Genomic DNA, 16,265 nt, shown 5'->3' with positions numbered 1-16,265 from the left:
GTAAAGATAAGAGGCTAATGAAGAGATCCTGGGAGGCACAAGGAGAGCAAGGAAAAGGGATAAGCTTGGAAACCTGTTATGAAAAGCTGGTTCTTCCTTTATCATCTTTCACCAGAGTCCAAACAGAATTACATTGTATACACTCCAGACACAAAGGAGAGCTGTCCTTGAGCCTGGATTCTGGGTAAGCTCACTGGGTCTTAGACTTGAGACCCCAAATTCTGAAATTTTTGAATTTGAAAAGTACAATGAGTGTAGAAGTAGCTGAGTCACTGACCATCCTAATGTCTTTTTTATTGAACGTTGACTATATTGACAATGAAGAAGAGCCAAAAAAGCATAAGGACGAAAAAGGTCAATAGTCCAAGTTGTAAGAAGTCAAGGAAAGTGTAAGTAAATAACTATAGCTACTAGTCCTGAAGGCTTTCCTCTATGTCAGGCACTGCTCTATGTGCTTTAAGTATTACCTGATTGAATCTTCACAGCAAACCTGTGAGGTTGGTAGTATTGTCGTCATATTAGAAATGACAAAACTGAAGTTCAGAGACATTAACTAACTCGTTCAAAGTCACATGGCTAATATGTGGCAAAGTGAGCTTTTGAAACCAGATTTGTCTGTCTCCAAAGCTTTTGTCCTATTACCCCACACTACCCCTGGTGATGAGTTGTCAAACATCATTTCAAGTATCTCAAAGAAAACCCCCCAACATATCCATTGCAATTGCTACTTACACATAGCACCAGAGCCAGAGAGTTGGAGTATAATAGAAAGCCAGAAAATCTCCAAGCCTTATTTGGGCCAGAAGTTTCATTCTCTTTCCCCATCACCCTCCACTGCTCCCTATCCCCAAAATGACAAAGCAGTGACATGTAGATGTATTTCCTTTCCTCTGCTGCAGTGCTGAGAGTAGGGAACTAACCAGGAGTGGGCAGTAGAAATCTGAGAAGGGATTAGAAAGGTACTGGGCATGATGAGATAAAGCCACTGGAAACAGAAGAAAGTTCATTTTCTAGGCTTGGCACTCTCCAACTGAGAGCACTTATGGTTTATGGGTCAAAGCAAGAGTCAATGGCTATGCAGGGAAGAGAGGTTTCTGAATCTCAGATACCACCCTATCTTCTACTAGGCCAGAGATGGTGGCAGTGGTACCCACTTCGGGCTCAGGAAGAGGTGAAATAAGGGGTCAAGAACAGTGGATTGGCCTCAGGGCCAGGTTACTGAGTATACCCTCTGTATGGGGACTCTGGGTTCCTGGACACTTCACAACCAAGTCTTCTCATTAGTGCAAACTCCTCCCTGCTGAGTGCCCCCTGCCTTTCTACACCCTCAGATAATTTTCCTAATGGACCATTTGTAGACTCCCTACTGTGATCTTGTCTGGAAAGTACAAATTCCCTCCTCAACTCTTTATCGCTTTTTTATTTTTCTTTCTCTGCTTCCATAACATTCTCTGCTCTGCTCCTTTTTTTTTTTTACTGAAAGGCATTCTCTCCATCATTTGAGTGCATATGACTTCATGGTTGGCAATAAAGAAAAGTTGAAATTTGCAGACATCAGTAAGGGAGGTTGTTCCATAGTTTTCTGTCCACTTATTTCATTAATGGATAATGAATCGGTGTAGAGCTAGGGCTGGGTCTGGAGCTTATTGACGCCTTGAACGTGTTGTCCAGACTGGGTCACAAACCCTTCACATGCAGGTCTATGAGCTAGGTAACAGGAAAAAGGTCCTCGTAGCTGTAGGTGAAGCAATAATAAGCTGTATTCAGCACACACACACCTACGAGCTAGGCAGTCCAAAGAGAAACTGAGCAGCTGCTGGCAAAGTCCAAAGAAAACCTGAGCAGCTGCCAGCAAAGTAGACATGCTCTATTTTTATACATGAGCTCTGCCAACCAGCAGTTCAGAGCCACTGCCTCACACACTGAAGAACACATAAGAACAGCAACAAGCCAAAATACATGGGCACTCATGGGCACTCACTCCACCCCGACATAACTTGTTTACAAAGAATGTGCTGCACCACCCGCAACCAGACCTGAGGCAAGGGGGCCTGACTAAACTACTCTATTTTCCTCACAATCAGATTATTTTTATCCAACCAGATTATTTTCTTGGAGAGCTTGGAAAGGGAGCCATGGCGACATGGTTGACTACTGATAGAAGTGAGGATGTGGAGGTGCTGAATCTTAAGAATAGTGGACACCCCAGAGATGCAGATGAACATAGCTCAGGTGTGGGTAGTCCTTCTTTAGCTAATAGAGCAATCAAGGCATTTTGTCTTGCAGTCTCTTGTGTCAGATAGGGAAATGGTCTTTTATAAGAGTCTTCTCTACTGCTGAAAACTACTGATGATTCTGATAAATAATACACACAGTGGATTCAGATCACCCTTTTATTCTGCAACCTTACTCTGCTAGCCTGCATCCACAAGAACAAACATGCAGGGCTATGATGTAGGTCTTTAATGAAGGGGAAGTAGAACGCAAAACAATTCAGTGTAGGAGAAACTCTGTGCCACCAGGAGTTCTTTGCATGTATACAGGAAGTGCCTTCTAGAGTAAGGCTTCTGCAAGGATGGTGCCCTGAGTTGCTCTCTTATCTCTCCCTGATCTTTCAAGGCTCACAATCCAGGGCTTTATCCTTCGAACTAGAAACAATCCCCTTCCTTAGGTGCGGATGAAGGTGTGCCCTTTGGCATTGACTTGTGCCTTGTAAACTCAAATGGCATCTCACGTTTCCTCTCAGCAGCCATTTATGGAAGGAGAGGAAATGGATTCTAGTCCAGGGAGCTGATTTCTTCACTAGTAATCCTTAGAAGGAAGCTCCTCGTCAACAAACCTCCTTTTTCTTTGTTTTTAGTCCTCCGTTGCATAGAGTTAATTATTTGTCAGAAATTTATCATAATTGGACTTATGCAAAGCCCTGTTTTTGTTTTATTTTACTGATTTATTGGCTTTTATCCCCATAATCAGTTCCCATCCATCTCCTGCATAGGTAACTCTTCCGATGTTTTAATATTTACCTTTTTGATATGTACATATTTTAAATTATATAAATGGTTTTATGTCATATACATCATTCTGTTAATTGTTTTTTAAAATTAGCACTTTAAAAAAATCTGATCTGTATTTATTTATTAAAGCATAATTGATTATGCATGTTTGTGAGGCACAGAGTTGAATATCAATATCTGTGTACAATGTGTGATGATCAAATCAGGATAATTAGCATGTTCATCATTATAAAATGTAATCATTTCGTGTGTCTATTAACCCAATTTCTCACTAACCCCCTCCCCGTCCCCACCTCTAGTAACCACAGCTCTGATCTCTCCTTTGGAAAATTCAGTGTATATTGTGATTGTTGTTTTCCTTCCTTCCTTCCTTCCTTCCTCTCTCCCCCACCCTCCTTCCCTCCCTTTCTCCATCCTCATTTATTTTTTAGCTCCCACTTACAAGTAAGGACATGTGGTATTTATCTTTCTGTGCCTGGCTTATTTCACTTAACATAATTTTCTCCAAGATCATCCAAGCTGCTGCAAGTGACAGAATTTCATTCCTTTTTTATGGCAAAGTGGTATTCCGTTGTGTATATATACCACATTTTCCTTATCCAGTCATCCATTGGTGGACATCTAGGTTAGTTCCATATCTTGGCTATTGTAAATAGAGCTGTAATAAACATGGGAATGCAAATATTCCTTAGACATGATGATTTCCATTTCTTTGGAGATACACCCAGTAGTGGGATTGCTGGATGGCATGGTAGTTCTATCTGTAATTTTTTGAGAAATCTCCATACTACTGTTTTCCACAAGGGTTGTGCTAACTTACAGTCCTACCTACAGTGTAGAAAGGTTTCCCTTTCTCCACATCCTCACCAGCATTTGTTATTCTCTGTCTTGTTGATAACAGCCACTCTAACTGGGGTGAGATCATATCTCAGTGTGGTTTTGATTTGCATTTCTCTGATGATTAGTGATGTTGAGCATTTTTTCATATACTTATTGGCCATTTGTGTATCTTCTGTTGAGAAATGTCTGTTCAGCTCCTTTGTCTATTTTTTAATTGGCTTGCTTGTTTTTTTTTTACTGTTAAGTTGTTTGAGTTCCTTGTATATTCTAGATGTTAATCCCTTGTCGGATGTATAGTTTGCAAAGATTTTCTCCCACTCTGTAGGTTGCCTTTTCTCTCTGTTGATTGTTTCTTTTTCTGTGCAGAAACTTTTTAGTTTGATATGGTCCTATTTGTTTTCCTTTTATTCCTTGTGCTTTTGAGGTTTTATTCATGAAATTTTTGCCTGCCTACATCCTGAAGTGTTTCCCCTATGTTTTCTTCTAGGAATTTTACAGTTTCAGGTGTTATATTTAAGTCTTTAATCCATTTTGAGTTGAGTTTGGTAAACGGTGAGATGTATGGGTCTAGTTTCATTCTTCTACACATGGATATGCAGTTTTCCCAGCACCGTTTACTGAAGAGGCTGTCCTTTCACTAATGCATGTTCTTGAGTGCCTTTGTTGAAGATCAATTGGTTGTAAGTATGTGGGCTGATTTCTGGGTTCTCTATTGTGTTCCATCGGTCCGTGTGTCTGTTTTTATGCCAGTACCATGCTGTTTTAGCACAAGTTTTTTTTAAAAGTCAACTTTATTGAGATAAAATTTACATAAAATAAAATGCAGCCATTTTTAGTGTGTAAATTTGGATGAGTTTTGACACCTACATATAGAACATTTTCATCATCCTGAAAGTTCCCTTTTACAATATTTTGGTCAATGTCCACCTCCTTTCACTGGCCCCAGTCAACCACTGAGATGTTTTTTGTCACTGTAGATTAGATTAGTATTTTCTAGAGTTTTACACAAAGAGACTTACTCAACATGTAATCTTTTGGTCTGGCTTTTTTCACTCAGTCTAATGCTTTTAGATTCATCCATACTGTGTGTAGCAGCAGTTAATTCTTTTTTGCTGAGTAGTATTTATTATATGGATATACCACAATTTATTTGTTTACTAGTTGATGGATTATTAGGTTGTTTTCACTTATAATGAATAATGCTGCTATGAAAATTCAAGTTTTGATATGGACAATATTTACCTAGGAGTAGAATTGCTGGGTTGTACGGTAAGTGTATTTTTAACTTTATAAGAAACGGTCAAACTGTTTTCCAGAGTGGTGATACCATCACAGTCAGCAATAGTTTTAAATATCCATTCATATTTTACCTAATTCTCTAGCTTATGATTGCTACATAACACTCCTTGGTGTGTGTCCACCGCATTTTACTCTCCAATTCTCTCAGTGATGAAATCCAGGTTGTCTTCAACCTGGTTGTCCACCATGAACCTTGCTTTAATAGTTATCTTTTTGTTTTTTCTAAATTTTAATCGCCACATTGTAATTATACATACTTATGGAGTACAATGTGATGTTCCGATACATATATATGTTGTGTAATAATCAGGTTAGGGTAGTTAATGTATTTATCATTAATGCAGGTTAGGGTAGTTAATGCATTTATCATTTCATTGTGGCAAAAATGTTCAAAGCTTCTCCTCTAGCTATTATGTAATATACAGAACTTAACTGTTAACCATAGTCACCCTACTGTGCAATAGAACTTCAGAACTTATTCCTTCTATCCATTTTCCTTATGAATATATGTGGACATTCTTTGGGATATGGAATTTTGGGATCAGAAAAAATGCTTACTCAATTGGACTAAACATCATTAGATTCCTCCCCAGAAAGGCTGCTTCTGTTTCAGAGGAAGATACTGGTTTTGAGGGGCCTGACACTCACAATTTTGGGACACTTTTTAAGAAGAACAACACAAAATTACAAATTCAAAATTAGGCACAAAAGTGAATATTTATTTAGAATGAGATAAGAAATCACAAAGGATTACTGGGATCTGTTTAGATACTTTACCTGAAATGCTTACTTGCTAATGTTTCCTGATTATCCAGAACAATTTTCCTCCTGATCCAGGACATTCTGGATCTCCCAGCACTCACAGGGTCCAAGAGACCGAGGAGCACTGAACCGTCATAAAAGTCGGGCGGTGCACCTCTGAGCTGCACTCCCGCCTGCAGTGCGTGAGTGTTCCTCTGTTCCCCTTTCCCTGACATTGCCTGGCCTTATTCGGCTGTCTAATGATTGCCAGTCCAGATCCAGCCCAAAACCTGATTTTGTATAACCCCTGAGTTAAGAATGATTTTTACTTTTTTAAGGAGTTGTAAAAAAATCATAAGAATAATATTTAGTAATCTGTAAAAATCATATGAAATTCAAATTTCTTTGTTTATCAAAAAAGTTTTATTGGAACACAGCCATACCCATTTGTTCACGTATTGTCTATGGGTGATTTTGTGCTATAACTGCAGAGCTGAGTAGTTGTGACAGACTGTATGGCCTGAAAACCCTTATGTATTTATTTATTGGCTTTTACCAGAAAAGTCTGATGGCTTCTGGTCTAGAGCATTAATTTTTCTTGGAGACAGCTGTCTTATTCCATGTTAAAAAGATAATATTCCAATATTCCTCTTCTTACTATGTCTTTGTTTCTGTCCATTTTGAAATGATAGACCTTACCATTATTATGCTAAAAAGCACTTGGTTCTTTTCTATCTACCTGCTGGCCTTATGTATTAGTTAGCCATTACTATGTAATGTTCCACTCTAAAACTTAGTGGCTTGAAACAGCCATCCTTTATTATTGCTCATGTGTCAGCAGGTACTGGGATTTGACTGGATTGCGGCGAGAGTGGCTGGGGCACCTGTATTTCTCTCTGTAGATCTATGGGTCATCTGAGGCGGCTCTGCTCCACGTCTCTCTCATCCTCCTTGGATCACTGGGGCATGTTCTTCTCATGGTGATGATAGAGGCACATCCTCTTTTAAAGCTTAGGCTCAGGCCCATATATTGTTGGCCAAAGTAAGTCAAATGCCAAGACCAAAGTGAAGGGACAGCAAAATACATTCCTCCTGGTATGAGACTTTGGCAAATGTGTGGATTCAAGTAGGCGTGAAGAATTGCGGTCAATAATTCAGTCTACCATACCTTATAATAAATACCACAGTAGTAATAAGTGGCTTTTCCTTTGCCATCTAGGAGGACGCTACTTGTTCCCAATAAACATGCACTGTTAAAAGTAAGGCTGTGGCTTTCCTGCTCATCCCATCCACGAATGCTGACATTCTAGTTTGCAGTGGTGATGGCCAAGGAGCTATCAAGGTATTTTTCTCTTATTCAGTCCTTCCTTTGGTATCCTTACAATAAACCAACAGCATATGGGACATCCAAAGATGTCCTTTTTGCTGGAAAGGACCCAAGGCACACGGAAGTATCACTCCTTTTCCGTCTTACTTGGTGTCTCTTTTTTTCTCATTAATCAGAAACGGATTAGTAATCTAAACGGTTTTTCCCTTCTTGGCTCCTCCGCTGTGTCATAAACCTCTTCAAAGGCAGCCTGCGTCGTCTTTGTTGGCTTCCTTCCTCCTCTCCCAGCCTCCTCAATCAGTGTGGTTGACTATTTGCCTACCTTTCTGATCTCAAATGACGGTTCCCTTTCTGGTTCATTGATCATGGCTCTGCCTTGCTCTTCAGGGTAATAAATACAAGTCTGGACTGCCCAGAATGGAGGCCTCTGCCTGTCTTGCCAGTCCAGAAGCTTCCTATTCCTCCCTGAGCTCCTGTCATTCATGAAGCTCCTTTTCCTGATTTTGACAGTTACCGTGTTCCTGGCCCAAGCCACCCGAGGTAACTAGAATCTCTCCCAAGGGAGCACGGGTCAGGGAACCTGATGCATATTCAGGGAACTCTGGGGCCCTGACATGTTGGCCTGGCAGGCTCCACAGAGGCCTTTGAGTGGTCTGTCTACTCAAGGGGAAGTTTGAGTTCACTGCTGCCAGCTGATTTTTCCAGTGCACATGACTTGACCACTCTGACCCTTCCTCTGGTTGGCTCTGGAGAGGTTGAATATAATGATCTGGGGGTGGGGTGGGGTGAAAAGAGAGAGACTTGGGTATGGAGTGTAGAGGAAATTTGAGATTTTCAAAAAACACTTTCTGGGAGGATTTTAATTTTTATCTATTGTTGCTTCCATGAAAATGGTCCCTGAAGTTCTGATTGTTTGAGGATTCTGATTCCACTTTTCACACAACCCCAGATTATCTGGGCCACATTAAGATGTAGGTTCCCCAGAACAGCTATTCCTAATTCCCTTCACTGGTTAAGGCCAGTGAAAAGTCCCAAGATGTTGCTGGAGAAGGGGGGATGACATTCTTGGAAGTCCTACAGATGCTCTAGAAGACTTTCAGATGTTAAAATGGGTTTATTTCAGATTCCTGTTCCCTTTCATTGATATGGCCAGAGAGGGCACCAAAGGGCAAAGGGAAAAGGTGGCTAATTGATACTGGGCATCTGGGTACCTTATAATATGGGAGAGATGGAACCCCAGAGGGAGCCCTGTTGTCTCTCCCAAGGAGCTGGCCAAGGAGGGGAAGCTACCCAGTAGATCCCATGCCACTGAGTGGGAAGGACTGTGGGGTTTGTGCTGGGGACACAATTGGAGAAATAAGGGATGGATAGTGGTCTATAATCTCCCCTAAACCCAGGGGATACCTTGTGAGGCTTCTTCCCTACAGAGCTCATTATTTCCCTACTATTCTCTTCTCTAATGGGCTTTAGCCTGTCCCTTCTCCAGCCCTCTGCTTTCTTTGAAGACTGACCTTGCTCTCTCCTCCCCTTTTGTTTTCAGTCATGAAGTGTTGGAATAGATCAGGCAGATGTAGAACGACGTGTAAAGAGAATGAAGTGTTCTACATTTTATGTGATACTCATACTAAGTGCTGTGTGAATCCGAAGTATGTACCTGTCAAACCGGAATCCTCAAACATAAATGAAATCCTGGGATCAAATTCTGCAGTCTGACACTTCTCTTCCAACCTTGGGTCTCAGTATTGTTGGATTCCACCGTTCTATTAAATCATTCTTGGCTGTACCCTGTTTCTGTCTGTCAGTTCTACCTAGTTAGGCATAGAGACAATAAAAAAGAAGGAAGGTGTATGCATGTATGTGTTTGTGTGTGTGTGTGTGTGTGTGTGTGTGTGTGTGTGTGTGTGTGTGTGTGTGTTAGGGAGAACAGGATGGACCAGTAGGTGGCAATTTCAGCCTTGCAAATAGTTCCTAGCCTCTTGGCCCATAGTTGGTCCCAGAAGATATAAATAAGGAATGTTCATTATATCCATTTGATTCTTGTTTTCTGCTAGACCAGCACTGCCAACAGAATTTTCTACCATAATGGAAATGGTCCATATCTGTGGTGTTCAATATGGTAGCAACTAGCCACATGTGGTTACTGAGCACTTGAAATGTGGCTAGTGCAACTGGGGAACTGAATTTTTAATTTAATTTAATCTATATTTAAATTTATTTAGCTAAATGTCACTAGTGGTTATTGTATGGGACGATATACCTTAGAGTCTAGAGATATAAGGCCGAGGTAGGCTATGGGCCCCAATCTCTGGGTATTTTATGGGGGTCAAGGAGACAAGCAAAGATCTGTGATAAACACAAGAACCCATTCTTAGCCCACTGCTTCTCTCTACTTCATACCAAAGGCCTCTACTTTCCCCTGATCATACTTGCAGTTCTGTCTTGTCAGGGAATCCAGGATTATGTCTTTTATAAGTTTTCCTTACCTCGGAGAGAGCAGGTGCCAGGCCCATGTGGGTCCTTGCTCCATAGTTTTCCTTTCCCCCTAGTTTGGGACACAGGACATTGAACTGCTGGCTACTCCTTTTCCAGGCAGATCCTGAGTTAAGACAACAGGGATGTTACCACTTTTAGTTTCAAGACCTGGGTTGTGGTCCCAAGTATTCCCAGCCCTTGCTATTTATCTGAATAATCAAAAAGAACTTGATTCTCTATCCTGAGTCAGAAACTTCTGTTTGGGGCCAGCCCCGTGGCCCACTTGGGAGAGTGCGGCTCCGGTAGCGCCAAGGCCGTGGGTTCGGATCCTATATAGGGATGGCTGATGCGCTCACTGGCTGAGCGTGGTGCAGACCACACTGTGCTGACGGTTGCGATCCCCTTACTGGTCAGAAAAAAAAAAAAAAAAAAAAAAGAAACTTCTGTTTGGAATCACCTGTCTCTTATGTGGCTCTTGGCTCAGTCACTCCAGCTCATCATCCTGATGAAAAACTCCAGCCTCAATGTCTAAGTATCACCAGCGCTGTTAAGGGAAAAGCATTGTATTCAGAATCAGAAGATCTGGGCTCAAATCCTTTCCTGAGCACCTATCAGCTGCACGGCCCTAGGTGAGCTACTTAACCTTCTCTGCTCAATTTTCTTGTCTCTAAAATGAGGACTTGTCTTACCCAAGGTGCAAGGTTGTCATGAGGATTAAATAAGATAACAGATAGGAAAACGCCCAGCATGGCTAGCACACATTCAGTTCTTAATAAATATGAGTTGACTCTAAGTTGATCTCACTCCCTGATTTTCTCCTTTTAGGCCACGCATAGCGACTCCCTGCCTGTTAAAAATTAAGATGCTGGTAATTAGCATATCCATCACCTTAGACATTTATCTTTTTCTTTGTTGTGAGAACATTCAGAATTCTCTGTTCTAGCTTTTTAAAATATACAATGCATTATCGTTAGCTATAGTCACCCTCCTGTTAGCACCAGTACTTACTCCTCCTAACCATCATGACGATCATTATACAATGCCTGCGTGTTGAAACATCACATTGTACCCCAGAAATATGTACAATTACTATGTGCCAATAAAATAATTAAGATCTTTCTTCCCCACTTTGCCCCCAACTCCTACTCCCTAGAGTTACCCACTCTTCTAATTGAAATGAAACCCTTGATCCTACTTTTTCACTAGTTATCTCACCCTTCTGGCTCCATTTCCATTCGTACTCAGCTTGGATGTCACAGTCTAGCCCTGTAGCATTTCTCTTGCAGATATTCTCAGCTCCCTTGTTCCACTTTGCAGGTTATCAATCTCAAAATTCCAACCACAATAGAATGCAACCAACTGCTTGGGTCCTTCATATGCACACTTTAGCAGCTGATTATTCTTGGAGAAAATTATACAACTAGCCTCACTGATTTCACTGAAAATCCAGGGCCTCAAACCTCAAATAACACTAAACATTGCCCACCAATTTTCTGTTTTCCCCCAAGAAGCTTGATTTCTCACTCTCTGAAATGCCTATTCCGTGATTTCTTTTTCTCTCTACTCAATCTCTTATCACTCCCTCACTCTAAAATATCACTCCTTGCCTCATATTTTGAGAAAATAGAAATTAGAAAATAGAAATTAGAAGCAGCTACTTTAACTTCTCTCTACTAAGTATACACACTCTTGCATCTGGTCCTATAACTCCTGTCTTCCTTTTGTTTACAATGGAAAATGGTGTCTGTCCTGAGAAACCAACCCTGCTGCTGGTCCACATTTCATCTCCTCTCCCCTACTCAAAGACTTCCTCTCCAATTATTCTCTTTATTCTCTCCTTCTCTGCTGGACCATTTCTATCGTACTGAGATATTCTAGAACCTCCCCTCTTAAAACAAAAAACTTCCTTTAATCCCACCTTCTTCTCTGGACAATGCCCCGTTTCTTTGCAATTCTTCAAAGAAAAACTTCACAAAATATTGTCTTCCTTGACCTTATTCACCTTTTATTTCTCATTCATTTTTAAAATTTCTCATTCATTATTTTTACTTTTTAAAATTTAATTTAATTTTATTAATTTTTTTTTTAATACTCTATGATGTTGCTGCAGAGCAGTCGGGAGGGAGAAAGAGAGGGGAAAGGGGAAGGAAATGTGATGGAAGAAGGAGGAAGGAGGAGGGGTGGGATTGAGGCCTGTAGTACCCCCCACATTCCCACAGGGGTGACTTGGGGGCTTCCAGCAGTGGCTTGGTCATTGCTGGGCTGGGTGCCAATGTCAGGGGGGAGTGGAAAAAGCCCTTGCCTTCTAACACTACAGCTCGGGAACCTGGGGCCCTTCTTGCTGCAGCTTGGTAGTCATCACTGAGCTGGTTGTGCATGTCAGGGTGGCATGGCCAAGGCCCTCAGTCCCCCACTGCCTCAGCTCAGGAGAGCCTGGGGTACTTCCTGCAGCTGCTCAGTGGCATCACTGGGCTTATTGCTCATGTTGCGGGGGGGCATGACCAAGGCCCTCGGCCCCCCACTGCCCCAGCTTGGGAGAGTCCAGGGCTCTTCCTGCAGCAGTTCAGTGGTTGTTGCTGGGGTGGTTGAGCTTGTCAGGGTGTGTGTGTGTGTGTGTGTGTGCGCGTGCGTGTGCATATGCGTGTGCGTGTGCGTGTGTGTGTGTGTGTGTGTGGCTGAAGCCCTCAGCCACCACCCTTGGAACTGGTTGTGGGTGTTGGTGGGGCATGGCTGAGGCCCCCGGCTCTTTCCCCTTTCTGGCTTGGTAGCCCAGGGGACTTCCAGTCCTTCTAGGTGTTATAGGTGTTCTTTGGTGATGGAGTTCGGATGTGTTGTCCCCTCCAAAACTCATGTGGAAATTTGATCCCCAATGTGGCAGTGTTGGAAACTGATTGAGTCATGGGGGCGGATCCCTCATGAATGGATTAATGCTCTCCTTAGGGGAGGGGGGATTAATGAGTGAGTTCTTGCTCTATTAGTTCCCACAAGAGCTGTTGCATAAAAAGACCCTGGCACCTTCTCTCTCTCTCCTGCTTCCTCTCGCCATGTGATCTGCTTGTACCCACCGGCTGCCTGCCACTTTCCGCCATGAGTAGAAGCAGCCTGAGGCCCATGCCAGATGCAGCTGTCCCAGAATTGTAAGCCAAATAAGTCTCTTTTCTTTATAAATTACCCAGTCTCAGGTATTTCTGTTATAGCAACACAAAATGGACTAAAACATTTGGTGAAATGAGACCCTTACTAGTTTACATCAAACTTTGTCTCTGGTTGTAGGTACTTTGTTTTTTCTTTCAGTTCTGTGTTGGATTATTTGTTGTTCTCACACTCTGTGCTGGAACTAATTTGTTGTCCTTTGCTTACTTCTAAAATGGGGGAACTTCCTGTGAGGATCAGCACTTGAGCTGTGTGGTTGAGCTAAATTGCTGCTTTGCTGCTGATTCCCTAGGGAGGGCTTTTTGTGCAGCTCAGGTTTTAATGGTTGACTTTATAGGTACTTCCTGATCTGGTGAAATCCAGTGCACCTGGTTTGTGTAGAAACACTGGTCTGGGCCTGAGTCTTTTCATCAAACTGCACTCCATACAATTCTATATTCCTGACCAGTCTCCTCTGAGTGGTCCTACACTGATTGGGAGGCAGATCAGCTGTCTTTGCTGTGCCCCAGTGTTCCCTCACTGAGCCCGTCTTCCCCACCACCCATGCTCCAAACACTTCCCATGGGTGGGCCATGCACAGGTCCCTTGCAATGACTCACTGGCCTCTGAGTGGCTCCTTTTTTTCAGTTGTCATGGGTCCTCACTCCTATGTGGGTCCATGGGAACCCACATAGTAGTCTTGCTGTCCTGGGGGCCACCAAGGCCCTCTTCTCCTCTGCCAACTCCAACAACTTCATCTGAAGGGCACAACTGTGGCTTTTGCTGGTTTCTCCTCTGTGTGCTCAGCAGCTCCAGCCTGGATGTGGCCAGAGCTCAAAACAGTTGGAGGGGTTTTTTCTTTCTCTCATTGTGGCTTCTCCCACTTTCATACACTCTGTAGGTCTCCCCTCCTCTTTCCCTGAGCTCTAGCAGCCTCAGCTTGGCTGTTGTTGCTTTTTTATAGTTGTAAATTAGTTGATTTGTGGGAGAGAGTGACACTGGGGACCATCTGTTCCACCATCTTGACCAGAAGTCCTCTCATTCACTTTTAAACTCAACTCAGTTTGGCTTGACCTGGCCATTGAAAACTCTCTAGTAAAGGTCACATATTATCCCCAGTATTGCCAAACTCAATAGAGACACCCCTACTTTCCTCTTATTGATCTCTGAGCATTATTTGACATAGGGACCACTATGTCCTCACTGAGATGCTTTCTTCTCTTGGCTTCTAAGATACCCAGTTCTCCTGGCTTTCCTATGATTGCCTAGGCCATTCCTTCTCAGTCTTCTGTCTTGGCTCCTTCTTCCCTTCCCAAAAGCCTGGACTTGCTTCTAGGTGCTTTTCTCTTTTCTCTCTGCTCTTTTTCACTGGGAACTTCTAATGCCTTCCATGTGCCGATCACACCCAAATTCATATCTCCAATCCCAAACTTTCCCTAACCTCTAGCCTGGTATACCTGCCCCCTGAAATTGCACCTCCATTTGGATGCCTAACATATTCAGCATGGAATGTGTTGAGGTGGGGACCTCACCTTACCAAGCCTTGTTACTACCCTGTTATTTCCCTCCTCAGTAAATGGTAACAGCATGTCCCCAGTTGCTCCAAATCTAGAAGTCATCCTTGATTCCTCACTTTGCCTCACTTCATTCAATCTGTCAGCAAGCCCTGGGGCTCTACCTTCAAAATACCTATCAAAACCATCCATTTCTTTTCATCTTGTTCAAGCCATTGTCACCTACACTGGAAATTCTACAACAGTCTCCTAACTAGCTTCTCTAATTAATTTTCCACACAGCACCCAAAAGGTAAATTATATCCTGTCACTGCTCTGTTTAGCACCAAACAGTGGCTTCCAGTTTCACTAAGAACAAAACCCAGACTCCTTACTGTGGACTGTGAGGTCCTGCCTGAGCTGGCCTTGCTTATCTCTATGGCTTCTTCTCCCTGTACTCAGGTTGCCCTGGTTTCCTTTCTGTTTTGATGCTGGCAAGCTCTATCCTACCTCGGGGCCTTGCTACATGCCATGCCCTCTGCCTAAGAAGGCTCTGCCTCTTATGTTTGTAGGATTTTCTTTTGTCCCATCCTTCAGGCCTCGATTTAAATGTCGTCCTTGACTACCATATCTAACAAAGTTCTCTATATCACTCTGTCAACCTATTTCTCAGCACTTCTCAAGAATCAGTAATTATTTTGTTCACTTACTTGTTTCTTGTCTGTCCCCAAGAATTTGGATTTCATGGTAACAGGTTTTCCTGTTGGTTTTGCTCACCATTCCCTCCTGGTGCCTGGCACAACATAGGAACACAATAATATTTGCTACCTATATGAGTATTTAAACTACGAGAATGGTCACTTTCCCACTCAAACAGATCTCCCTTCCCAAGTTCTCATGCCTTACCATTGTCTGAGACTCAAGACGTTTTTTCCCATCCCCATTTCACTCTCCATGATTTAGTAAAAGCTCCTCTTTCCTTGATTGGATTTTCTGAGGAGGGAGTGGTACAGAGGGAGCTAGGGGTGTTCTAGAAAGAAGGGGGTCCGAGATATCTAAGAGCTTTTTATTGAGATTCTGAATTAGGGGGATTTTTTAAAAATGTGGATTCAAATGACTCTGATAAAGACCTAGGGGTAGAATGTGGCAGTAATCCTCCTGAAAAAAAATTGCCATAATAGAAAGAGCTGGCCCCTGCTTGTGGTTGGGTAGATGGGAGCTGGGAATGGTCATCCTGTGTCTGGGAGGTATTTATTCCAGAACTTGTTTCTGTTGAATATTAGAATTAAGAGGAAAGGACCTTCCCCAATCTGGGCACTAAGGGGTTTGCGTATATTACAGGGTATGTAATCAATGGGGGCAGTGGGAGTGGGGTGGGAAAGACTGTTTGCACCCAGACTGGAGTTATTGAAATTCTGGTTACATTTACATTAAGATCTTGTTCTGTATTTTGAGCCCACAAAGACCTGTCTGCACGTTGGCAGTCATTCCAGAATTTGATGGCAACTCTATACTGTCATGGAACTTCCCATATCGTCAACTATCGAGGCCCCTTGGTTCTTCCTCTGCAGTGTTTTTGTGCAAACCCCACTTTCCTCACTGTTTTCAAAGCTGCTCAGTCAGCTCAGTCCCTCATTAGCATTCTCCCTCCTCTTTTCTCATACTCCAGGCCTCTACCCTGAGTTTTGTTGCTGCTCCTCTCCTTTCCCTGCCAGGTTAGTTTGTCCCACATTCTGGCACCCAATCTCATACAGGTTCCTTACTGAAAACAGCAACATTCCCTCAAAATATTTTAAGATTAAACACCTTAAGTGTATTATTGGATGTAGTGCTAGAGTTTGTCAGAGACCAGTTAAAGCAGAAAGGGCATTGTTTTGGAAGGTTAACACGTAGCTCATAGAATTGACTGGAAGTCCAGACAGTTGGGCCCGGAAGGAGCAAGGGAGA

At 42.6% G+C, this 16,265-nt stretch overlaps 1 protein-coding gene across 1 annotated transcript; it reads left to right on the top strand.

Moving 5' to 3' along the window:
* The first annotated feature begins 7,703 nt into the window (after positions 1 to 7,703).
* Positions 7,704 to 8,934, top strand: DEFB121 (defensin beta 121). Its single transcript, XM_063088776.1, has 2 exons — positions 7,704 to 7,761; positions 8,762 to 8,934. Exons 1-2 carry the CDS (start codon positions 7,704 to 7,706, stop codon positions 8,932 to 8,934), a joined length of 231 nt encoding a protein of 76 aa, XP_062944846.1.
* The last annotated feature ends 7,331 nt before the right edge of the window (positions 8,935 to 16,265 follow it).

Source organism: Cynocephalus volans, chromosome 1 (genome assembly GCF_027409185.1).
Source record: "Cynocephalus volans isolate mCynVol1 chromosome 1, mCynVol1.pri, whole genome shotgun sequence".
NCBI classification, from domain to species: domain Eukaryota; kingdom Metazoa; phylum Chordata; class Mammalia; order Dermoptera; family Cynocephalidae; genus Cynocephalus; species Cynocephalus volans.
Note: the sequence above shows the minus strand (reverse complement) of the source record. Positions and strands in the feature narration are given on the sequence as shown.